General features: G+C 49.0%; 2 protein-coding genes and 1 pseudogene across 2 annotated transcripts; 1 reads left to right on the forward strand and 2 right to left on the reverse strand.

Annotated features, from left to right (window-relative positions):
* Positions 1-234: 234 nt before the first annotated feature.
* On the reverse strand, positions 235-8,478 carry TCF23 (transcription factor 23). The gene is made up of 3 exons (XM_015064245.3): positions 8,018-8,478; positions 7,179-7,421; positions 235-5,389 (listed from the first exon to the last, which is right to left on the reverse strand). The coding sequence occupies exons 1-3, from the start codon at positions 8,225-8,227 to the stop codon at positions 5,210-5,212; spliced, it is 633 nt and encodes a 210-aa protein (XP_014919731.2). The 5' UTR covers positions 8,228-8,478; the 3' UTR covers positions 235-5,209.
* Positions 8,479-9,502: 1,024 nt separating this feature from the next.
* Positions 9,503-11,194, reverse strand: LOC106967848 (small nuclear ribonucleoprotein-associated protein B-like; annotated as a pseudogene).
* A 10,338-nt stretch (positions 11,195-21,532) lies between these two features.
* On the forward strand, positions 21,533-24,539 carry PRR30 (proline rich 30). The gene is made up of 3 exons (XM_027033411.2): positions 21,533-22,360; positions 22,435-22,487; positions 22,742-24,539. The coding sequence occupies exon 3, from the start codon at positions 23,099-23,101 to the stop codon at positions 24,296-24,298; it is 1,200 nt and encodes a 399-aa protein (XP_026889212.1). The 5' UTR covers positions 21,533-22,360; positions 22,435-22,487; positions 22,742-23,098; the 3' UTR covers positions 24,299-24,539.
* The last annotated feature ends 927 nt before the right edge of the window (positions 24,540-25,466 follow it).

Consider the following 25,466-nt stretch of genomic DNA (forward strand, 5'->3'; position numbering starts at 1 on the left):
TGATTTGCAATATCAAGATCTCTTCTACAACGTGACACTGCCTTTCAAAAAGGGCTCTCCAGTCGTACTCCTCCCTCAACTCCTCTCCCCGCCCCACACGCCCCTGGCTAGCACATAACAGGAACTCTGTGAAAATTTGCTGACCCTGGGTCCTGTATGTACCCCGTCTGGGATTTCATATACAGCCTAGGATTTCATAATTTTTTAGTAACACCATTGTATCCCCCACCTGAGTTCTCCCTTTTAAAGGCACAAGTCGATATTCATTTTATAGTAACGTATGAGGGGCCTGCCCGTTCGGGTCAGTGGCATATTCTTGTGACGCAGCTCCCCAAAGCAAAAAGGGTGTGCCCTGCTCTGCCTTTATGTCCAGGGAACTAATGGTGGTGGCACATTGTTGCCAAGATAGGTGAGACTGGTCAAGGGGAGGCTCACTTCCTTGGCCAGATGGTGGAGTACTAGAACTGTGTTAGAGCGGCACGTTCAACCAGCCTTGCCCGTGGAGGAGGAGGAATTTTGCTGACTGGCACATCACACATCTGGCAGCCCTCCCAGCATCAGGGCCAATGGCTTCTTGCGATGAGATGTGTGTGGCCCTTCCCAGCAGGCTTGGCACATGCCCACACTTCAGCGGTTATAACTGAGCTTTGCTTCAACTTCTGATTTATGCTGCTGTACTTCTCAGAGCCTATGGGACCTTCATAGTTTTCTCTTCACTCGACATGGGTGCATCAGTTATGGCTGGCTCCCTCCCCAAGCACATTTATAGAGAGTGTGCCTGTATTTGTACCAGGAGCTCCAGGGGCTCTGCCACCCAGCCTGCAGTTAGCTGTGGTTTCTGAGATGTGAAACATAGAATCTATTTTCATCCAACTTGGCCTCAACCCAGAGGTTCCAGCCCACTGTAGCCTGATGTAACTGATGTGATTTAGGTCTGATTTACTGAATTTGTTTTTCTCCTTCTAGCCTCCTTGCTGTGGAGGATTGTTCTTCTGATTTCTGGATCATATTTTTGTTTCTTTTCAGATAAAAAAAACCTCAATTGTCTTTGCCCCTTCATAACTTCTCAGTTTATTCATTGCACTGGTCCTTAGTTCCCACTTCCGTCCCTGCTAATACCTTACTGGTGGCTGGTGGTCACCTTCTTCCAGTACCTTCTGTAGGTTGCACCTAATCCTGCAGCTCCTGCCCTAGGCAGTTAGGGTGGTCCCTTGTCCTCTGTTTTGCTCAACAGCTGACATCTTGCTGTTACTTAAAAGTTACATTAATTAATCCACTGTATGTGAATATATATAATGTTTTCATGAAAAATAATTATTTTCCATATTGGAAAATATTTAGTGAGAGGAGTGGCATTGTTTTATATTTTTGCAAATATCTTTAATGTCTGTTGCAATAGACAGCTGGGTTCTCCTATCTGCTTCTACATTCCATCTGTTGCAATATCATGTTGTATGGCTTCTGGAACGTTCTGCTATGCTCGTGAGAGAAAAGTAAGGAAAGGCAAATAGTGCCTGGTATTATGAAAATGATTTTAGGGGTGCCTGGATGGCTCAGTCGGTTGAGCGTCCAACTCTTGGTTTTGGCTGAGGTCATGATGTCAAGGTTTGTGGGATCGAGTCCCATGTTGGGCACCATGCTGGCAGTGTGGAGACTGCTGGGATTCTCTCTCTGTCTCTCTCCCTCTCTCTGTGTCCCTCCCCTCTCCAATTTGTGCACAGGCCGTCATGCTTTCTCTCTCTCAAAACAAATAAATAAACATTAAAGAAAAGAAAATGGTTTGGGCCACTTAGACCATTGAAAGGGCCTCAGGAACCCCCAGAGTTCCCCGACCACACTTTTAGTACCTATGATCTAGAGTGAGGGTCAGTAAACTTTTTCTTCAAAAACCAGATTATAAATATTTTAGGCTTAACCTATGGCATCTATTCAATTGTGCTGTATCAGGAAACAGCCATAGTATGTGTAACAAATGGATGTGACTGTATTCCCACAAAAACTTATTTACAGGAACATGGTGGGTGGAGGGAGGGGGTGGGCTGGATTTGATACGCTGTGGCCAGTGAGCCAGCTCCTGATCTACAATACCAAGCTTGCAGGTGCCCTGAGTTTAGGGCTTGTGCCACAAAAGAGGGAGAATGGTGGCATGTGACTTAGCCAGGCGCCTTCCAAAGGAAGAGAAAAGAAATTTCTCAGAGAAGACTAGGTCTTGCAATTTAATTACCTAGTTCCCAAGTGGTAAATCGACGGTCTCTACCCTCTCCTTAGCCATTCCCTCTCTCATGGCCGGAGCCTCTGCCCTGCGGCTCTGCCGCTCATCAGGAAACATAATGCACATCCAACTCTGGGGAAGCCGTCCTAGCATCACTGCCTCCTCCCCTCCCACCTCGTGTCCTGGGCACCTGGGCAGGCAGGAAAAGCTAACCAAGTGGGCCAGGCATCCCTCTGACTCCTGAACTAGGCCACCTTAGTGACATGTTGTCCTCTGTGCTTCTGTTTCCTTTTGGAGCCTCTTTCCCACATAACCCCTGTTCGCAGGGGACCAAGCTGTCTCTGGACCCGAGTCTCACCTGCCTCTTACTACTCTTGCCTACCGCATGCCCCTAGACCTGGTGGGAATAAAAAGTCTCCCAGTAAGCAGGTGTTTTCTTCCTCTGCAGCAGAGGCAAAGAACTCCTGGTTCTGGTTCGTTTGTGGATCCAAGTCTCTGACCTGACATTTCGTCTGGTTCTTCCCGTTCATGCTCCGGTCCTTCCCTTGGCTCTGCCTGCCTTCTCAGAGCCCTTTGGCAACGTGGCCTGTGCTGGGTGCTCTCTGGCTGGAGGCCACGGCCTCTGGACCCCAGACTGGCCTGGGCACGAAGGAAAACAGCTTTGCCTGGATAGAGCCTGAGGCAGCCTAAGCCACTTGTATCGATGGGATGGCGCTTGTCCTTCCTCAGCCACCCTCCGCCAGCTTCATCTTCCTTTGCTGTCCTTGTCTCTACGGGGTCAGGCACAGGAGGGGGTCTGATACTGCTGGGCAAAGGCTCGAGTCTGAGCGGGGTGGGCTGGGGCAGCCTCCATACACCTAAAACCAGCTTTCCCAGTTTCGTCCCCAGAAAAAGACTGTGCCACCAGCTTGGGAAGAAATTCATCTGCTCCTCTTCCAACCACCTTCAGACTCAACCAGGAAGACATTGCTATTTGGCTTTAAAAATAGAATATTCAAGCTGGACTTTTATGGTCTCGTGGAGAACACTGCGCTCACGCCCACCCGCACCTGGTCCCTGCCCCTGCCTGGCCTCACCCAGCTGCTCAGAAGCGCTTCTGCACAAGCTCTCCAGGCCCCGCGGTGGGGACCTGGTAGATTTACGAGTTCGGCCTTGGCTGAGACCTTCTCCCCGTGGCTCCCAGCCACAGATCAGCCGCTCTCCCACATCCCATGCAGCCTGTGGCTGGCGTGTTGTGTGTCTTTTTCAGCCTCCACCCCGACTTGCTGAGTCACCCCTCAGCCCCTTTCCCCTGAGGCCCTGGCCAGCCCTGTGGAGGAGCCGTGGTTCGTCATTTCAGAGCCCAGGCCTCTGGCCACTCCCGGCCTGCCCAGAACCTCATTTAGTCTCACAGTGGCAACGGTGGCTCTAAGTCTACCCCATTCAGGGTCGGCCTGGCCCATCCCCTCCCGCTCTGAGGCACTGATGTTTAACAAAAAGCTGGTTCTGGGGGCGCCAGGGTGGCTCAGTGGGTTGGGCTTCTGACTTCGGCTCAGGTCATGATCTCCTGGCTTGTGAGTTTGAGCCTCGTGTGGGGCTCTGTGCTGACAGCTCGGAGCCTGGAGCCTGCTTCGGATCTCTGTCTCCCCTCTCTCTGCCCCTCACTTGCTCGTGCTCCGTGTCTCTAAAAATGAATAAATGTTAAAAACAAATTTTTTAAAAAGCTTGTTACTTCTCTGTCTGGACTTCAGGTGCCTTTGGGTTTGAAGCTATACTTGATCTGGAAAGGAAAGTTACTTTCAGTATGTGTAGACTTCTGTGATTAGTCCTTAAGTTATTTCTTCAGAGCCAGAGAGAAATTCCACTAAAACTCTAAGAGATTTCTGGCACCCCGTGGCAAGACTTAAGGAGTGCCTAGGAGGGCAGCGCCTGTAGGGCACAGCTGCCTCTGGGGCAGTTGTCTGTAGCCAGATGGTAGAAATAACTCCAGAGCCAGTGAGACCTCAAGCCAAAAATCATACAAAGAACCCACTGAACCCAGGCCTATCTTGTTTGTCCTGGAAGTTGGGTTTCTAACATAATGGAAAGAGAAGGCTGTAATTATCATCCTCTGGAAAAGATATCTGTTCTCTCTCTAAGGTCCTTCAAGGATGTAATCAGGCCCATCAATATCCTTTAGATGCAAGGTGCTGTCTGGTTCATTTCCGGTAGATAGACCTGCCTCTGGGATAAGATCGTCTCAAACTAGGCAGCTGGGACCATCTAAAAGTTTCTGTGGAAACTGGAATGCAAGCAATGTAGGTTTTTCTGGCTTAACCTGTAAGTATAAGTCATACCAAGAAAAGAGTGGAAGGTCTCGGGGCCCAGAGAGGGAGGAAATGTAGTGATGCTGGGCTGCTGGAGAGACCATCATGCGGACAAGACTCCTAAATTCCCTGCTGCTTCTTCGCCATCAGGTAAGGGTTTGTGGAGCAATAACGACAGGTCCCCGTGTCGCCAGGATCTGGCCACGTTGACCCGGCCCAGTTCTATTCACAGGCACATGTCTGGCCCTAGAATTTCCCACCAGCACCCGCAGCTGCTGCTGTCCTAGGCCTTTACCTCTGCACCTGCACAGTCTTGTCATTGTCCTTGCATTCTCCGAGTGTCTGTGGGAAGCTTAGGGGAGAAAAGTGGGGCGGGGGGGGAGGGTGCCCTAACTCAACTTCCAACCCAGCCAAACCTCTTCCTCTCCCACTTCCCTTGCAGCTGCCACAGCAGGAGCCACTGAGAAGTCACCCCCCCCCATCGGGTGCCCAGATGAGCACTTTCGCCCCCCCTACCCCCGCCGGTGCTTCTGAGTCCCCTCCCATTGAAGGGCCCGCAGCTTCGCCTGGTCTGCATGCTGGAACCTGCGAGCTGAACCTAAGTCCGTCTGATCCGAGGGCTGAGAGTCAGAGTGAAGACAGGCAGGGCTGGTAGAGAATCCAGGTCCCTAAGCTCGACTTGTAGTCTAGGAGAAAAGGGCAAGTGTGATACTCATTTGTCCCCGAGAGCTGGTGAGAGTGGCTTCGTGGGAAAGAGAGCGTGTGCCTCTTCAGAGACTTGGGGCCCAGCCTCCGCCTCCTTTGTTCTTTGGCTTGAGGTGGTGACTGTGGTGGAGTCGAGGCCAGAGCTCCCCAGGCCTCCAGCATAGAGACGAGATCGCATGGGCCACTTCTGCAAGACATGGGGATGGTAAGTGAGTAATACTCACTCTTACAGCCCCTTGTAGTCCTTGGCACCCCAAACATGGCCTTCCTTAGCCCCCTCCCCGAGCCCTCCCTCATCACTGCTCTGATAGTGGTCTCGGACTCACCGCCACTTATGGCCCCATGCGTTCTCCTGACCACCTCAGCCTGGTGGCCATAAGGAGCTGTTCGAGGAGAGCAAGGGCCCTGAACAGAGCCCCCCGATAGTGGGGAGGGAGGTGGATGGCAGTGTTGGCAATGGCCAGGGGCTAGGCAGTGGGGAGGGCAGAGAACTAGGGCAAGGAGAGGTTCCTCCTGGTACTGACCGGTCCCGACCTCTTCTTTTGCCCACTCCCCCGCCCAAGTGCCTCTGGCCCCACTTATCAGTGCTGCTCTGTCCGTCTAAGACCTCCCAAGATCACCCATTCTTCCAGCAGGAGTGTGGACAACCCCAAAAACACCAGGTTACTCTGCCCTGAGGTCTCCCCTCCTCTTGGCAGCCCCTTTACCGGGGGAGTCGAAGGGGCACTGCCCCCAGCAAACTATCCTATCCCACCAAACTGCCCAAGTTCTTGACCTAAACCAGCTCTGATCTGTTCTTTCTTCAACACATGTATCCATTACCTCCTACGTGCAAGGGCCTTACTTTGCTCATCGTTTTACAGCTAAGGAAGTGACTATGCCCCTGTCAGTATTTCAGAGCTGCCCCCACGTAGTCTCGAATTTTTGCATTTAAGCTATATTTGCATGGAAGAAAACAATCTCAAGTTTTCAAGACGTTTCAGAACTGTGTTTCAGGGAGAGAGATAGTGAAAGTATCCTCTATAAAAACAAGGTGGACCCCATCACAGTGCTGTATCTATCCTGAGAGGGCAAGCATGGCCCTTCCTCTATAACAGTTACACTCTGCAAACAGCAACTTACAGTGCCGTCCCCTTGGCCTGCCTGGTGGCTGTAAGCATGGGCTCTGAGGTCAGACGCCTTTGGGTTCAAACTGCATTTAGCCACTTACTCTCCCTGAGATTCGATTTCCTCACTTAGAAAGTGATCCTCATTTGGTTCTTGTGCGCACTAAAAGGTAGAGATGGCCGAAGCGCTAAGCCCAGCTCCTGACATCACTTTAGCACCCAAGTGATGTTATTGCCGTTATTGCGATGGTGAATATTGTTAATTATACTTTTCATTCATGATCTCGTTTCATGCCCCGAAAGGAGAAATAAGGCTCACGTCCTCTTCCCTTTCACATCTGATAAAACCGAGGCTCCGAAAAGGTAGGTCCTGGTCTGGGGAGGTGGTGCATGCAGGAAGCACCCCCCAAACTCCTCCCCGACCCCAGCTTGATTGCTTCTAGAATGTGGCTTTCTCAGACCTTGTTCTCCCAGAGGGGGATCCCTCCTACGGCAGAAGTCCAGGGGACACCAAGGCGTTGTACGAAGGGGTGGTGTGCCCTGGAATCTAGGGCTTTCCTGGTGCGGTTTCCTTTCCCAGGCCCCAGCCCCGGAAACCGCTCCTTTTTCTCCCCTGCCGCTAGGCACCCCAGAGTCCTGGGACTCTGTGAATCTCCCTCCTCTTGGAGGAACCGCATTTTCGTGAAGTCAGTTCCAATCACCACCCCCACTACACCCAAGGTCAGCGCAGTCCCAAGAGCCAGCCTTGGCTCCTCTCCCTCCGAGAGAGCAGGAAGCAGCTGGTCCCAGTGTCAGCTCTGCTCAGGGCCGGGGGCCTAAGCCCAGTCCATCCCAAACCCCACCCCCTGAGGCCCTGAGCTCATGGCCTACCTTCAGAGGGTGCAGGTAGCGGAGTCCACGCAGGAAGGGTGGCCAGGCGGGGCCAGGCAACTCCCGACCAAGTGTGCGGGTGAGGTGGGCTATGTAGCTGGCGGCCAGCACCAGCACATCCAGCTTGGAGAGCTTGGTGTCAGGGGGCACGGCGGGCAGAGCGGCCTGCAGGGCCAGGAAGGCCTGGCGCAGCGTCCTCACGCGGCTCCGCTCCCGAGCAGCGTTCTCGGGACTGGCCTCGCTCTGCAGAGAGGACCCCAGGTCAGTGGGTCTGACTGGATCCCCATCTGCCCCTGGTTTCTAAGAACGTTCTAGAGTGAGCAGCCATGCGCCGGACAACAGAGACCCAAGGGCCTCACGCTCTCTCTGTGCACTCTCAGTCCTGCCCTGCTTTATGGCTGAGGAAATGGAGAGAGGGTCTCACTTGGGGTCAGATGGCAGCTCAGAAGCTGAGAGTCCTTTACTCTTCCTAACGCTCTAGCCCTTGCTGCACCCACGGCCCGGTCTGAATCCTGCTGTCGGGGTGCCCTGGGCCCGCAGGGAGCACAGAGCCACCCCTGCTCTGCAGGGCTGATCCTTGCCCAGCCAGGTCCTGACATGAAGAGGCAGCTCCAGCAGAGAAGGAAAAAGGAGCTCTCTGAGCTGCGCTCTGGGTAAGACCAGCTCGGTTATCCCAACCACCCAAGTGTGGAGCCGTGGAGTCCCGGGTGCCAGTGTCCCCCTCTTGGGAAGGGACGGTCATACCGGTCATACCGAGTGAGGCTTTGCCAGCAGAGGTGACGCCTCAGCCCCTCCCCTCCTGCCTCCCCGCTCCCTCCACAGGGCCAGTGATTCCTTACCCTGCCGGGAGCCCTGGCCCCTCTTAAGCTGGGGGCAGCTCTGCTCCACATCTGGTCCCTCCAGTTTGTCTCTTCCCATAGGTCCTGCCTTGTCCCGCACGGGCGGCTCCTCTTCCTGCCAGTGCCTGCCGCCAGCCGCAGCTTGGCCTTTGCCGGGGTCTGCCCCACTCCTGGCATGGCTGGTGGCCTTCTGACCTCCCTCCGTGACATGCCACACCCCTGGAGGGTGGTGCTGCGGCCCCTAGGACGGGAGCACAGTGCCTGAGGGAGCCCCCGGGCTCGGGCTAACTGGGCAGGCTGGTCACCCAGCCGACCATGTCTGTATCTGAGGGAGCTGGCGCCAAGTCAGTCGCGCTTCACTCCTTGCTCTGGGAAAACCGCCCACCCGGCACAGCCCCCGCGAGAAGCCTCCTGCCTGCCTGCCTGCCTGCCTCCCACCCGGCTCTGGGGTGGGGGTACTGGATGTTGGGAGTGGCCAAGTCCTGGGAGGAGGCCCCCCCCCCCCCCCCCCCCCCGCTCCAGAAGGCCGGAGGATGGTGGGAAGGGAGCTCCCTTCGCGGAGACTTGCCTGACCCCGCAGTAGTCTTGCGATGGTCGCCCGACTCCAGCTTTGAGGCTCAAGCCAATGGAAGGGCCCCGAACCTCCTCCTCTGCCAGAAGGGTGCCTGCACACATCCCTAAAAGGACCTTTCCTCCCCTTGCCAATGACCTGACCTTCCAGCCCCGGGGTACTAATCCCCATCCCCCCAAGCAGGCCTCCTATTTCCAACCTAGTGCTTTTCCATCCCCCGGAATATCTTCCTCCAGCTCTGCCAGGGAAAAGCTGCCTTCGCCTGTTGGGTTATGCCCTTCGTTCGTGAAGATTTCTTCAAACCCCACAGAGCAGAGAGCCCATGTCTCCCTGTTTCATGGGTATTCTAACTGATGCGTGACCGACCACACCCTGGCTAGTTTCCTCAAAGCTCAGTGCGTTTAGGTCACTCTGGGTCAGGCACTGTGCTAAGTACTTTATACGTATTCTCTTATTTATTTCTCAGGACAAACTTCTAAGAAAAAGAGACTCTTACATCCCCATTTTACAGATGGGAAAACCGGTATCAGGAGGTGACGCAACTCACCCAGTGTCAAACATCTAGTAAGTGACGGGGTTGGGATGAGAGCCCAGGCAGCCAGGTGGACTTGGAAGGTGGCCCCACGCCCTGTGATGGTCTGCCTTGGGTGGGTTACGCACATGTCTTCCCATCCTAACGAGAGGTCTTTGTGGGTTTTCTTTCTTCCTTCCTTCCTTCCTTCCTTCCTTCCTTCCTTCCTTCCTTCCTTGTAAGACACAGAGAGACAGAGCATGAGTGGGCAAGGGGCAGAGGGAGGAGACACAGAATCGGAAACAGGCTTCAGGCTCTGAGCTGTCAGCATAGAGCCTGACGCGGGGCTCAAACTCACGAACCATGAGATCACGACCTGAGCCAAAGTTGGACGCTTAACCAATTGAGCCACCCAGGCGCCCCTCTTTGTGTTTTTTTTTAAACATTTATTTACTTATTTTGAGAGAGAGAGAGAGAGAGCAGAGGAGGGGCAGAGAGAGAGGGAGAGAGAGAATCCCAAGTAGACTTTGCGCTGTCAGCTGGGGAGTCCAACACGGGGCTCCATCCCACAAACTGCGAGATCATGACCTGAGCCGAGATCAAGAGTCGGACACTTAACCGACTGAGCCACCCAGGTGCCTCTGTTTTATAATCTTAAGAGTTTATTATGAACTAGTTTCACAGGCCAAAAGGAAGTAAAAGGACCATGTACAGCCTTTCAGGAAATAGCGAGGGAACTTATAGGGGCCATGATGAGTCTAGGGTCTTGGTGGGTGTATTCCCAGGGGAGGGGCCCTTGCTTTGCAGGGGAGGGGGCCCACATCCCCAGAGGGCTATGCCCACTGAAGTTCCTCGTCCAGGGGCGATCCCCACTGGGGGACCCATGGGAGGTCTCATGCCAGGTGGTGGGCCCATCATGCCCGGAGGGGGTGCCCCTTGGCCCATAGGTGGGGGAAGACCCCCACGGCCAGGCAGACACTGGTTTGGGTCCCCTGTAGTGCTGGCTGTATCAGCAGCTGCAGTGGCTGTCACTGTGCCTCTTCCTTGCGGGGTCACCACCTGTTGGGTGCCCCACCAGCCCCTCTGACTGGTCCAGCAAGTCCTGTAGGAACCTGGGGCCCTGGAACACCAGTTGGGATTCCTCTGACAGCAGCTCTGCCTGGACCCCCGGCAGCTCAGCAAGTGGCACTTGGGCAATGCCAGTATCTTTGGGAGGAAGTCCCTCTACTATCGTCTGAGACCAGGCTTTCCCCTCCAAAGCAGTATCTCTTCTCTTTCTGCTTACGTTGAGTTCTTTGGCTTGATCTTCCTGAACTCATCACAGTCACAGAGGACTGAATTCGAATGCTTGTTGAGTCTTGAAGGTGTGAACGAAGATACGGCCATCTTGCAGGAGACACCTCATCCTGCAGTCAATGTGCTGCGGCATCTTGCTGTTCTTGCCCACAGGCATCATAGTGACGGTTCTGATGGATCCGATTCCCGCTGGATTCCCCTCGGCACAGGCCTAGACACCGCCGGGTAACCCATTTCCCGCTGCCACTACCGGAAGTCCAATCCTATGTTTTTAAGCCCCTTCTTCTGACTTGCTGCAGGATGCCCCACAGTGCGCACCCATCACATTTTGATCACCCAGAGACCCCGGGATGGACATCCAGATTGCTGCCAACTCATCATCACCCCAAAAATGCCATCATGATACCATTGCACGTGTCCTTGTGGATCTATGCAAGATTGACAAAACAAAACAACATAGGTCTGGGACCAGAAGGCTGGGTTAATCGACTAAGTGTTGCCAGAGTGCCATCATCCGGAACAGTTGCCGAGTCAGCACTGCACAGGACCCTAGAGCCCCACGTGCTCACCACCACCTGATATTAACCAGATTCCCAGTTTTATGGTGGGAGAGCTATAAAGGGCTGCTTTAATTTGCCTTTATCTGATAACTGACAAGTTCAAGCATCCTGTGTGTGGTGCTTGGTAGAGATTGCATTTTATTTTTCTCCATATAGGGAGCCGGTTTTATTTTCTCCTTATAGGGAGACTGTTATCCCAACATCATCTGCTGAACAGTCCATTCTCTCTTCCTGTTCAGTTGTAGCTCCCACTTTATTATATGATAAGTTCCCATATTCGTATAAAAGCCAATTTCTGAGTTCTCTATTCTGTCCTGCTGATCTTTTTGTCTGTGTTTGATCTAACAGCACACTGCTTTTATTGTTCTGACTTGATAGCATGTCTTACTACTTGGAATGATAAAACTCTCCTCTTTACTCTTATTTTGGAAGGTTGATTTAGTTATTTCTGGATCCTTATTTTTCCATATAGATTTTAGAGAAAACTCATTGGGTTCCTATAAAATTCAACTGAAATTCTGATTGAGATTTTGTTGAGTAAATGAGTTAGCTGGGGGAATACTGCCATCTTTATACTTTTGAGTCAATCCTTCCAAAAACATGAAATGTCTCTCATTTTATTTATTTTTTTTTTATGTTTCTTTTTCGAGACAGAGAGAGACGGAGCCTGAGTGGGGGAGGGGCAGAGAGAGGGAGACACAGAATCCGAAGCAGGCTCCAGGCTCTGAGCTGTCAGCACAGAGCCCGACGCAGGGCTCGAACTCACGGACCGCGAGATCATGACCTGAGCCAAAGTCGGACACTCAACCAACTGAGCCACCCAGGCACCCCTCTCATTTTGTTTTAAACATCTATATCCTTTATTAATTGCATAGTTTACTCCATGAAGGTCTGTGTATTCTTGCTTCAGTGAAATAGCTCACAGTTTTGTTGAACTAATTAGTTCACAGTTTTTGTTGCTCTTGCAAATGCTTTTATTTTATTCTGTTTTCTAGTTGATGATGGCTGCTGAACAGAAATGCTCGTTAATGTTTGTCTTGAATCCAGCAACCCTGCTGAGCTTTCTTATTAGTCTTAAAACTCTGTTGCTTCCATTGGCTTTTCTGAGTAGATACAAAATGACAGTTTTATTTCTTCCTCTCAATCTTTACACTTGTTTCTTTTTCTTTCCCTAGAGCATTGGCTTGTGCTTCCAACACTACATTAACAGGAAATAGTGGTAGCTGGCACTGTTTTCTTCCCCTAACCCTCCACTGAACGTGTCTAGAATTTCTCCATTAAGCATACTATCTGCTGTAGGCTTTTGATATATAACTTTTAGCAAGTTGAGGACATATCCTTCTATTCCTTGTTTGCTAAGAGGTTTTTGGTAGTTTTTTTTTATTATTATTCTAACTAGGTGTGTAACTTATCAGATGCTTTTCCGCCATCAGCTGAGATACAATCATGATTTTTCTCCCTCAGTCTATGAATATGTTAAATTATTTTGTTATATTTTCTTTTTATTATATGTTTATTTACTTTTGACAGATAGAGTGCTAGTGGGGAGACCAGAGAGTGAGGGGGACAGAGAAGGCTCCATGCTGTCAGCACAAATCCCGACGTGGGGCTCAAACAAACCATGAGATCATGACCGTAGCCAAAGTCGTTGCTCAACCAATTGAGCCACCCAGGCACCCCAAATTATTTTGTTGTATTTTCTGATGACAAATCTTGCTTGAGTTCCTGTGGTAAGTCTCATCTGCTTGTGATTACTTTTTAAAAAATATACTTTCTGCTTCGTATAGTTAATATGTTGCTTAGAATTTTTACAGCCATCTCATAAGTGAAATGAGATTCTAATTTTCTTTTAACTGTCATTATTTGGTTTTGGTATCAAGGTTACACTAACTTCATAAAATGAGCTGGGTAGCTCTCCCTTTTATTCTATTTTCTTTTTTTTTTTTAATTTAAAAGTAAAAGTATTTTTTTAAGTTTATGTATTTATTTTGAAAGAGAGCATGAGTGGGGAGGAGAGGCAGAGAGAGAGGGAGAGAGAATCTTAAGCAGGCTACATGCTCAGCACAGGGCCCAGTGCGAGGCTCGAATTCACCACCATGAGATCATGATCTGAGCTGAAACTAACAGTCGGATGTTTAGCTGCTCTTATCCTATTGTCTGAAACAACTTTTTAAAAAAATTTTTTTTTGTTTATTCATTTTTGAGAGACAGAGAGAGACAGAGCATGAGTGGGAAAGGGGCAGAGAGAGGGAGACACAGAATCCGAAGCAGGTTCCAGCCTCCGAGCTGTCAGCACAAAGCCCGACGTGGGGCTCGAACTTACGAACTGTGAGATCATGACCTGAGCCAAAGTCGGACGCTCAACTGACTGAGCCACCCAGGCGCCCCTGAAACAACTTTTTACATAATATAGAAATTAACTCTTTTTTGAAGTCTGGTAAAACTTACTTGTAAAACCACTAGGACTAGTTTTCTTTTGGTGAAGAGGGGAAGAAATTTTAACTTTCATTCAATTTCTTTGGCTTCTTATTGACTGATTGAAGTGCCTGTTCCTTTTCAATACTTAGTATTTTATATTTCTCTGAATTTAGTCATTTTCATTAAGGAATTCTAACACTTTAATGAACAAAATGCTCTTAAAAACGTATCTCCAAGGAAATGAGAAAAAAACAAAAGTTCTGTCCAGAAGAAATTTTCTTTAAAAAATCTAAGCATTCCTCAGCCCTGAGAACAGTGTAGAACTCTGAGAATGGCCAGTTTGCCCAAGAACAACACTTGGCCCACAAAATGGGCATGACCTTGGATCTCTGGTAAAACCCAAAGCTTCAGAGACTCTAACAGGCCAACAGTTCTGTGGCTGGACTGCAAGGCTAAGACTGATGTGAAACATCTCCAAGATCTGCACAAAAGACCCACACCTTCTAAGAGGCATAAGAACCATTCCTAGGACATGAACCTTTTTGCTGTTGAAACTCAAGATCATAAGAAACTATCATGGCACTCCTAAAGAGCAAGGTCGTCTACGGGAAGTATAGCCCCTTTGCAGTCAGAGAGCGTTCTAATCTTGAGAGAACTGCCCAGAACCTCAGGACAGAAGAACATCATTTTGAAGGATAGAGCAAAAAGATGTTTTTTAGACCTAAAAGAACTGTCTTTTATCCTCCTATATTTATGTAGCTACTCTGAAGGTATCAGACACCAACCTTCCAGTGATGAGCTAAAAGTCAACAGGGGCTCCCATCCCAAGTTCCGGAGAACAGGTTCAAAAAGCCACCCCCCCCCCCAAAAAAATCTACCACCACCAGGGAGCTCATTGGGCAGTCCTGAGTTTCTTGCATTCTAACTGTCTGTGAGATGAGGAGTAGCCCATGGAATGAATGGTGGGCATTTCTAGGCTTTCAGGTCAATATTCTTTCTCAGAAGACATGAAGTTGTGCTAGGGCAGACTTCCAGAAGCTTCCATCTGCAATTTAATCAGGTCCATGCCAACGTCAGACTTTGGGAGAAGCTGTGGAAGCCCTTACCGTATGGTAAAGGGGTATGATCTCTTTCCCTCTGTAGGAACTTACCCATCAGGGAAGGAGGGAGGTCTGACTCCAAATTTTCTGAGCCTCAGCAGGACACAAAGTAGGAGGGAAGAAAAAAGCCACACTCGCAGCTATGTGGAAACAGATCTTCTTGTGCCAAGTGCCTTTTCAGAGTTAGGTGATCTGAACACCCTCAGGGAGCTCCTCCACCTGAAGACTCAGTCCTCAGAAGGACTGCAAGGTCATGGTCAGATGAACCTGGGAGTGTCAGTCTACCGCCTCAGCACTGCATCCATAGCAGGGATGCTGATGTAGAAAGGAAAACTTCCACAGCGAAAAACAGTGTCCACAAAGCCCCAAGTGGTGAACCAGGAGAGAGTGAGACTGATGTACAAGGAGTGGTGCCTCCCAGGCCAGAAGGTGCAGAGGTCATTTCTAGTACTCCATCATCTTACAGGTTCCCTGGAGGGCATCAGAGAAGGCAGACTGGAACTCAACAAGCTGGTCTTCAAGGCAGTAGGGTTCTGCGTGGTGAAACTCATCTCCAGGGCACAGTTCAGGTCCGTGCTGTTCTTGGCTATCTCTGGGGCATGGTTCTACCTAGACGCATGTGTGGGTGGCTCTGTGGAGTGCAAGTCTGTCATAGCCTTGTGCTTCATCTCCAGCAGCGAGGCCACGGATATAGCAAGGACAGCTTCTACCGCACGGGTCCAAGTGGGCTTTAGGGGGAATACAGGCAGCAGATGGGTGAAGGCCCATCTTCCCTATCATGTATTCTCTTGAAGTTGGTCTGGGATATCTACTTCTTGGGTCAGACATAGGTATGGTCCCAGGAGCTAGTGTAACTCGTGGAAGTTGGGTCTCATGGCTTCTATGTTGGCGTCTAGTGCCGATGACAGGTTCTCCTCTTCCTGGATTTTGTTTCAGCACAGCACCATCAGCCCGCACTATCACCGGCTGAGGAAGAAGCCCAGGCACAGTCCCACTTGGGTGGAATTGGCTCTCACTGAGGTGTAGCGAGGAAGTGGATGCAGAGTAGGATCGTCTTCACCTCAGAACTTGAGCCCCATCTCTCAGGAGTTGCTATTTATACTTGGAACAATGAACTCTTGGATACTGGTGGAAGTCCCTTTGAAAAAGAAGTGCTTGGCAAGCTCAGGATCCTTCTGCTTGGCTGTGGGTTCAGTGGGAGGGGACAGGAAGAGCAGCCTTCTCCCTCTGCCTCTAGCTAGAACAGTCACTCATACTTCTCTTAATGCCTCAAGTATTTCTTATTTTTTAAAGAATTTTTAAAAAATATTTACTTATATTTGAGAGAGAGAGTGTATGTAAAGTGGTGGGTGGGGCAGAAAGAGAGGGAGACAGAGAATCCCAAGTGCAAAACCCAATGAGGGCTCTCATGAACCATGAGATCATGACCTAAACTGAGATCAAGAGTTGGATACTTAACAACTGAGCCACCCAGGCGCCCCCTTCTTTTCTTTTCTTTCCTTTTTTTAAAGTTTATTCATTTTCAGGAGAAAGAGTCTATGAGTAGGGGAGGGGCAGAGAAAGAAGGAGAGAGAGAGAATCCCACGCAGGCTCCACTGTCAGCGTGCAGCCCAACTCAGGGCTCAAACCAATGAACTGTGAGATAATGGCCTGAGCCAAAACCAAGAGTCAGATGCTTAATGGACTGAGCCACCCAGGTGTCCTTTCTTATTTTTAAATCTCCATTATGTGTCTAGATGCTTCCCCCACCCCTTTTCTTTGTCCTGTATTTCATTTGTATCCAACTCTCTTTTTGTTCTTAGTAAGTGTTACCGGAAGTGTGCCTCACTTATCCATCTTTTCAAGGACCAGCCTTTATTCCTTAAAAAGTATTCTATATATTTAAAAAAATGTTTATTTATTTATAATTTTTTTAACGTTTATTTATTTTTGAGACAGAGAGAGACAGAGCATGAATGGGGGAGGGTCAGAGAGAGGGAGACACAGAATCCGAAACAGGCTCCAGGCTCTGAGCCGTCAGCACAGAGCCCGACGCGGGGCTCGAACTCACGGACCGCGAGATCATGACCTGAGCCAAAGTCGGACGCTTAACCGACTGAGCCACCCAGGCGCCCCCAGCCTTTATTCTTTAAAAAGTATTCTATACATTTAAAAAAATGTTTATTTATTTATTTATTTAAAAAATTTTTTTAACGTTTATTTATTTTTGAGACAGAGAGAGACAGAGCATGAATGGGGGAGGGTCAGAGAGAGGGAGACACAGAATCCAAAACAGACTCCAGGCTCTGAGCTGTCAGCACAGAGCCCGACGCGGGGCTTGAACTCATGGACCGCGAGATCATGACCTGAGCCGAAGTAGGACGTCCAACTGACTGAGCCACCCAGGCGCCCCAAAAAATGTTTATTTATAAAAAATTGTGACATAACATAAAATGCACCCTTTGAACAATTTTAAGTATACAGTTCAGTGGCGTTAAGTACATCACACTGTTGTGCAAACATGACTGCCATCCACTCACACAACGTTTGTCATCTTGCAAAATTGAAATCCTATACTCATTAAACAATAACTCCCCATTCTCCCTAATCCCAGCCCTTGGCAACTGCCATTGAACTTTCTGTGTCTATGAATTTGACTCTTCTAAGTACCTCAGATGAGTGGAATCATATGATATTTGTCCTTTTGTGACTGGCTTATTTCACTTTGTGCATCCACAAGGCTCATCCATGTTGCAAGCAGGTATCAGAATTTCCTTCCTTTTTAAAGGCTGAATAATATTCTGTTGTATGTATATATAATTGTTGTTTATTCATCTGTCAATGGACACTTGGGTTGTAGAAACCTTTTAGCTACTGTGAATAATGCTGCTATGAACATGGGTCTCCAAGTATCTCTTTGAGACCCTGCTTTCAATTCTTTGGGTCACATACCCAAGAGTGGAATTGCTGGATCATGTGATAATTCTATTTTTAATTTTTCGAGGAACTACTGTACTGTTTTGCGTAATACCTGTATCATTTTACATTCTCACCAGCAGTACACGAGTGTTCCGATCTCTCCACATATTCACCAACACTTGTTATTTTCTGTTCTGTAATTGCCACCCTGATGAGTGTGACTATATTATTTTTAAGTCTCTGTGTCATTAATTTTTAGCCTGATCATTTTTACTTTCTTACCTCTCATTTCTTCACTTTTGCCCTCGTGTTCATTTTTCCAACTTCTTGAGGAGAAAGCTTGGTTGGTTTATCTTAAAGTTTGTTGTGTTTTGCTAAGTGATAAGAAGAACAATGGAACGAGATGACAGTCATCATAAACACATTTTTGCACCCGATAACACAGCCTCAAAAATATATCAAGCACAATGGACAGAAATGTAGGAACAGAGAAATTAATTATAGTTGATCTTAACACACCCCTTTCAGTAACTGATAGATTAAACAGAGATATATAATCAGAGATACTGAATTATAGTTAATAAACTCAAGATATTAGATAAATCCAAAAGTAAAGGACAAACAGTGAAGATCCCTGGAGAGAGTAAAAATGGGAAGAGTGCCAAGGAGAACTTTTAAATTTTACCTGGATACTTCTGTATTGTTTGGCTTTTGTAGACTGAAATTTATTTGTGTATCATTTGTATACTTCAAAGAACAATAAGAGACAAAAGGCAAAAAAGCAATAGTGGTTCAACAGGCTGGCTCACATTTTTCCAGCACAATAGTCAACGCCTTGATGAAATCAAAATATGTAGGGAGGGGCACCTGGCTGGCCCAGTCAGAAGAGCCTGTGGCTGCCTATCTCTGGGACATGAGTTCAAGCCCCATGTTGGGTGCGGAGATTACTTAACTAAATAAACGTAAAAAATACATAGGGATTATTATCATTCCCAGGTTATAAGACTCATTTACAAAGTAGGAAATAAAAACAACGTGGGAAAATATGTGCGGTAAGTACTCAAGGAGTATATGTGGGTACCTACAAACACTTAGGGATGAAGTATACTGCCTTGCTGAACTGCAAAAGCAACTCACAGTAGGTCAGAGCACTGGTGTGCAGGTTTCAATTCCCATCTAACAAGGCTCCTTAGTAGCCAGTTTGAAAGAATATGTCAGTCAACTTTGGAAGAGTAAGAAAAGAAGGGTCATGGAGGCAAATCCGATCATGCTCACCCCAGCACTGTTCAAAAAAGATAGAACTTTGCCCAACGTTATTTGAGTATTTCTTTTTTTTTTTTCAACGTTCTTTATTTATTTTTGGGACAGAGAGAGACAGAGCATGAACGGGGGAGGGGCAGAGAGAGAGGGAGACACAGAATCGGAAACAGGCTCCAGGCTCTGAGCCATCAGCCCAGAGCCCGACGCGGGGCTCGAACTCACAGACCGCGAGACCCTGACCTGGCTGAAGTCGGACGCTTAACCGACTGCGCCACCCAGGCGCCCCCATTTGAGTATTTCTATTGATGTGAATGAAACTAACCCCCTTAGCTGGGTGCTAGTAGGCAATTAATTCATTACTTTTCTCAGCTTCCCTTGTTCAGAGACCAAGCATCAAACATCTTTCTGGCTCCCAGGCAGGTCTGTCTATATGATTTGAGGATACTGATGATGTTGAAAGCAATAAGTCAGTCCCTGCAACATATGATTTCCAATGGTAAGTCAATGATGCGGATTCGGATCACATTTTGTCTTCCCAAATACCTAGACTATAGAGAGAGACTATAGAGTGAATTATTTCCCGTCTGCGTGAACTATTCTTTAAAAATTGGTATTCTGGCGCTTACTTTAGGCTGTTGTGTTTTAGCTGGCAACGTCAAGAGCACATTTCTCATCCTGAAAAGTAAAAAGCCAGATATAATTGTTTTCCATGATGACACAGCATATATGCCACTTCCAGATGGCCGTATGTTCTCCACAATTTGTTTTGCTTGAATCAACTCTGGCCATTGTGATCATCAGTTTCCTTTCTCAGAGCTCACATACATTCTGTTTAATAATCCAGTTTAAAATTTTCCTCCGGGGCACCTGGGTGGCTCAGTCAGTTGAGCATCCTACTTCGGCTTAGGTCATGATCTCACTGTTTGTGGGTTCTCGCTCCGGGTCAGGCTCAGTGTTGACAGCTTGGAGCCTGCTTCAGACTCTGTGTCTCCCTCTCTTCTCTCTGCCCCTCCCCACCGCTTGTGCACACTCTCTCTCTCTCTCTCTCTCAAAAATAAGTAAACGTTAGAAATTATAAAATAAAATTTTCTAGAAACTGATTTGAGCTCCTAGAATTTGTCTTTTTCCCCCTTTTGAATAAATTATTTACCTATCTGCAGTTATCTGACACCTCTCTTATAATTATGATCTCTTCAAGAATAGTCAAGGTAGTTCTGTAAACAGCCCCTTCCTTCCGTATCATATGTGCAACTCAAACAGAAAAGCAAGGACAAGAAAAAAGTGCAAAGGTCAAATTCTCTTAAATAATTATCAATTTACTCATTCATCCATCCATCCTCTTAAGAAACATTTGCAAATTTCTGGAAGGATCATGCTATTTAGCATTTGGAGGAAATAATACACAGTGTTCTTGCCCAGGGTTAGAAAACGGAGGGTGGGAGGAGTGCATGGTAGATGATATCTACAACAGGAAATAACTAGCAAACTAAAACAAGTCCGTTACAATATCACATTTCCACCTTGGATGCCAAATGCTTGGAGAACTTCTGTTCACTCAGTCCATAAAGGTTTACTAAGCACAAACCAAGTAATTAGGGTAATTAGCACAAACTAGGGGAGAGATTCATTAGTGTAAATTGAAATTACTACAGACGTTTTTTGTTTGAACAGCAGTCTCCAGATTGGGGTTCTCATACCCCGAGGGGAACATGAATATTCTCCAAGAAGACCCAAGTTCTAGTGTGACCAATTGTCCCGGTTTTTCCAGAACTGTCTTGGTTTTAGCACTAAAAGTCCCATGTTCCAGGAAGCCTCTCGATCCCTGAAGGCTGGATCTCAACTCACATATTTCCTCCTCCGTAAAACTGATGTGTCTGAGATCTTGCCTGGTTTTCCTTTCCCACCACCCATAAGTGCCCTTCTGTCACTTTATACAAGCCACGACTCTTACTCATTCCTAAATTTATCATGACTTGCCCTGGACTAAAAAAAAAACCTCCAGGGGCGCCTGGGTGGCCCAGTTGGTTGGGCAGCCGACTTCGGCTCAGGTCATGATCTCGCGGTCCGTGAGTTCGAGCCCCGCATCAGGCTCTGGGCTGACAGCTCAGAGCCTGGAGCCTGTTTCAGATTCTGTGTCTCCCTCTCTCTGACCCTCCCCCGTTCATGCTTTGTCTCTCTCTGTCTCTAAATAAATGTTAAAAAAAAAAAATTAAAAAAAAACCAAAACAACCTCCAGGGCACCTGAAAAAAAGACTATCAGAAATATTGATATGGGCAAAGCCTCCTTTAATACAGGTATCATAGCCCCTTGGAAGGGCATCTAATCTTTCAGTTGTAGATTCTGATGGTTAATTTTATGTGTTAACTTGATTGGGCCATGGGGTGCCCATATATTTAGTTAAACATTAATGTGGGTGTGTCCGTGAGGGTGTTTCTGGCTGAGATTAATGTCTGAATCGGTAGACTGAGTGAAGCAGCTTGCCTCCCTGATGTGGGTGAGCCTCATCGGATCATGGAAGGCCTGAGTAGAACAAAAGAGGCAGAATAAGGGAGAATTCACTCTCTCTGCCTGACTGTCTTCAAGCTGGGACATCAGTTTTCTCTTCCCTTTGGGCTCAGATTTGAACCGGAGCTTACACCATCTGCTCTCCTGGTTCTCAGGCCTTTGGACTTGGGGTAGCTATGCCATCGGCTCTCCTGATATCTAAATTGCAGACTGCAGACCTTCAGACTTCTCGGCCCCCATAGATACATGAACCAATTTCTTATAATATCTATGTATCTATCACCGTAAATATATATAATCTATATGTCAATAAAAATAGATACCTTAAATGAAACCATTTTCTAGAGAAACACCGCTAGGATATATCTGTATCTATCATCTATCTAGATGTAGATAGCATCAAAAAGAAAAACATGCTTAGATGTAAGTGATAGTTGCACAACCTGTGAGTAAACTAGAAAACAGCGAATTGCACACTTTAAATGGGTGGGCTGTATGGTATATGAGTTATATCTCATTAAAGCTGCTAAGAAAATTGTTATTAAACTATAGAAGTATATCCCAAATGGGGGAACCAATGTAGAGCACAAGCACTGCTCAGAAAGCAAAAGAAAATAGCAAATTGAAGGGAGAGCCTGGCCCGCATAGGCTGTGTGGTTGGAGAGGACCCTGGATGTAGGAAGGGGTAGGAAATGTAAAGTATATGGGCAGAGAGCAGGGGGAGGATTGGGGCCTGAAAGGGAGACCGAGTGCCCCAAAGAATTTTGTCTGCTTCAGTTTTGTCAAGGACCAGCCTTTGACGATCTCTGAAAGAAGGCCCTAGAGCCTTGAGGAGGAGAGTGTATTATGTCAGCACCTGACCTTTGTGACATAGGCACTAGATGCCAGGGAGAACTTCCCCCAGGGAATGGGGTTCCTGGCTCCCAATGGGGGTGGCAACGCCACCCCTTAGACGAAGCCTGGTCTTCCACAGGCTTTCACCAGCTGGCCCCACTGGTATTGCTGTTTCTGGGTGTGCTCAGCCATCTCAGCCAAGACCAGGCTGAGCCAGAGGACATCAGCATTAGGGGTGACGAGGGGTCACAGAAACCAAAGTGGGCAGGAAACCAGGATGCTTGCAGAATCCTTGATTCAGGTTGAGGACAGCAAAAGCCTGTAACAGAAGACTTCCTCCTGGCTGAAGGAGCATTGAGGGCACGGCTCCAACAGAAATCTGAGTCAGAGTGAGTTTAGGGTGACAGATACTGGGGACAGAGGGGTGTATCCACCGTTTGGTGACTGTTCCTCTTTCTCCCAGGTTCCCTCAATTGCTGAAGTGCCTTGCGAAACAGCCTGGAGGAACCCTCATTGGTAAGAGCTCACATCACCAGAACACCCCCAATTTCTAGTCCCATCTCAGCAGCCATCCTTAAGCCCCCTCCTCCAACTCCATGCTACTTCCCACCTCCCTTCTTCTCCTCCTCGGCTCTCACTTTCCGTGGAGCATTTTTCCAGCTCTTGTGACCTCAAAGGTGACATGGATTCAGGGTCTTAGTAAATCAGCCTTCAGAGCCAGAAATGGACCAATTCTCCCAATATCTTAGGTTCTCGTTCTTTCTCTACAGGTCCCATGGGCTGTGTTCTTCCTCCCTGGCCCACCCAGATGATTACTGCTGCCCCTCAGCTCCCAAGAGGCAGCTCTGATTCTCTATCCCCATATATCCCTCGTCAATGGCTGACTGCAAAGTGAGAGGCCAAGTTTAGATCCAAGTGCCTGCCTGAACACTCGGAGAGCCTAGTGCTACAGGGCTGGGTGTCTCCTTGTCCTCAACCAACAGCAGCACCGACACCAGGCTGGAGTCACACTTGCGCACAGAAGGCCCTGATTTCTCCGCCAGGTCTGGCCTCAGAGATACTGTCCTGATTCTGCTAGGTCTCTAATCTCTGGTCTTGAGGCCCCAGTCCCTTCTGGATTCAAGGCAATGTTGCCTCAAAACAAGGACGAGGTGCTGCCACAGAACACAGCACCCCCTGGGCGCCCCCCTCAGGGCTCCTCACAACTTGTGGACTTGTCTTCTGGCAACCTGCAGCCTCTGCCTCCCCAGCCGTCGCTCCCTCCCTCTCACCCACCTTGCTCCCCTCCCCCACGGTCCCACTCTCCTGGCTCCCATTTCTACAACTCTGACTCAGGTTCTGACTTTGTCCTACATCCCTACTCTTCCTCTCTCCCAAGTTCCCCCACTTTCTTTCATCAGAATTACCTCTCTCTCTCCCTCACACGCTCTTCCTCTCCCACCCGCCAGCTATACCCCTCCCTTCCTCCTACTTCTTCCTCCTCTCCCACTCAGCTACAGAACGACTCTCTCCCCCACTCTCACCGTCTGTCTCCTTCCAACCCAGGGTACCACCCCAGCTCCACTGTCACTTCCCCGGCCCCCAGCCTTCCTTCTCCTGGGGTCCACGTGAAGAGGCAGACATGGCCCTGGCACCAGTACAGGGACACCGGGTCCCCTGGGGTGGTGGGGGGATGCGTGGCAAGCCAGAGGGACCCTGCAGAGTTCATGGACCCGGGAGCCCTGGCCCAGGCCCTAGTGGTCCATCTGGGGCACCGCCGCATTGCACACGACCTGCGGCTACTGCTTTTGCAGCACCTGTGGCTAGGCACAACTGGCCAGGACCCAGTTGTAGAATATCCTATATGCCTGGTGTGTCTCAAGCCCCGCAGCCCCACGTGCCCCATCTCCAGGTACAAGACCGGACCCCGGCTGCTTGCCTTCCCCCAACTACTGCCCTGTGCGCAGGGCCAGGAATCCGGACCACCCCGCCTAGGCATTGGCTTCGGCCTCCGCCTGCCTCGGGGCCAGGCCAGGGCCTTGCACCTGTTGCCAGAAAGAAGGCCAGAGGAAGTAGGTCCACAGGGCAAGGCCGCTCAGGCCCATGGGTATCAAACCCGGGCGTCCCAGGCCCCAGCAGCTCATGTACCGGTGGCTCAGGCGCGGGCAGATCCAGCCCGGGGCCCACCCTCCCCCACCAGGAGCCTCAGATCTACACACTCTATGCGCTTTTCAGGGCCTTTACTGCAGGCACCAAAACAGGCCACTGTCTCCCTGAAGCCCAGGCCGTCCTCTGCCCGAAAGAGTCCTGCCTCTTCAGAGCCCATTCTCCGAAAGTCGCCACTCTAGTTCCAGAGACAAGGAGGCTCCCTGGAGTACCTCCTCTGAACCCCACTGCCCCCACCAGGCTCCAGAACTCAGGGAGCCCCCGAGACTCCCTGAAGGGCTGGCTGGCCGGAGGTCAGGTGTGTTCTCCAGCCTTGAACCCTGGGAGCCCCTTATGGAGTCTGCTCTCTCCTGGCTGAAGAGGACGAAGGGCACCTGAGACCCCATTCAGCCTTCAGTGTATCCAATAAAGCCTGACCCTGCAGCACTTGTGTTTGCGTCCTGCACAGCAGACACAGTGGGTAGCTGAACCTACAGGGGGCCACAACTAAAGAAGGGGAGGGGGAGAGTCAAAGGAACCAGAGCGGCCGGGGAGAGTTGTTACCATATATCTGAGGACGGCATGGGATCCATAAGGCATGAGCACCTGAGATATTCAGAGGGTTCTGCAAGGCTCTTCACACGTTTAATTCAGTTTGGTGGCACAGATAATGGCATCCCCAAAGATGGAGCCGTGGGCCCCTTCCTCGGAGTGCACATTAGTGTTGCAGGATTCTTTACCTCCACACCTGGGATTCATTGTCTTGCCACTTCAAAGAATGAAGAGGTGGACACAAAATGAGTAGCAGGTAAAAGTGTATTCGAATTTAAGATCAGAAAGAAGAACAGTATGAAAGCTCTCTTTACAGAGAGGGGCCATTCGAAAGTGAATGTCCGTGGACTATAGGCAAGGGTCTTTCTTTTATAAGGTTCTGGTCACTGCCCCCCACCCCCCCTCCACACACACCCATTCCCTCCCCCCTTGTTCCTTCTCAGGTTTTACCCTTATTGGCTTGATAGCTCTAGGTGCTGGGTTGTCCATTCCTGATTGGCTTGTTTCCACTGTATGAGGTGTGGTTTATGGCCGTACCATTCCTTGTGGGCCATACATTTTATGGTCTACTTGGTTTAATCAGGTCTTTTGTCAAATTCCTGAGGGAAACCTGAGGGGGAGTAGATGGTGTCTGTTACATCCCTTTTTTGAAAATTATTTATTTTTTAATTTACATCAAAGTTAGTTAGCATATGGTGCAACGATTTCAGGAGTAGATTCCTTAACACCCCTTAGTCATTTAACCCATCTCCCCACCACAACCCCTCCAGCAACGCTCTGTTTGTTCTCTATATTTAAGAGTCTCTTATGTTTTGTCTC

This window comes from Acinonyx jubatus, chromosome A3, assembly GCF_027475565.1.
Source record: "Acinonyx jubatus isolate Ajub_Pintada_27869175 chromosome A3, VMU_Ajub_asm_v1.0, whole genome shotgun sequence".
In the NCBI taxonomy this organism is placed as follows: domain Eukaryota; kingdom Metazoa; phylum Chordata; class Mammalia; order Carnivora; family Felidae; genus Acinonyx; species Acinonyx jubatus.

Excerpts from the sequence above, each read along its gene's own strand:
- TCF23 (XM_015064245.3), bottom strand. The coding sequence starts at position 8,227 with ATGTCACGGAGGGAGGTCAGAAGGCCACCAGCCATGCCAGGAGTGGGG. Across the intron at positions 7,422-8,017 it reads GGGCCAGGGCTCCCGGCAGG|AGCGAGGCCAGTCCCGAGAA; the intron begins GTAAGGAATCAC and ends TCCTCTCTGCAG. Across the intron at positions 5,390-7,178 it reads GCTACCTGCACCCTCTGAAG|AAGTGGCCCATGCGATCTCG; the intron begins GTAGGCCATGAG and ends CATGTCTTGCAG.
- PRR30 (XM_027033411.2), top strand. The coding sequence starts at position 23,099 with ATGTTGCCTCAAAACAAGGACGAGGTGCTGCCACAGAACACAGCACCC.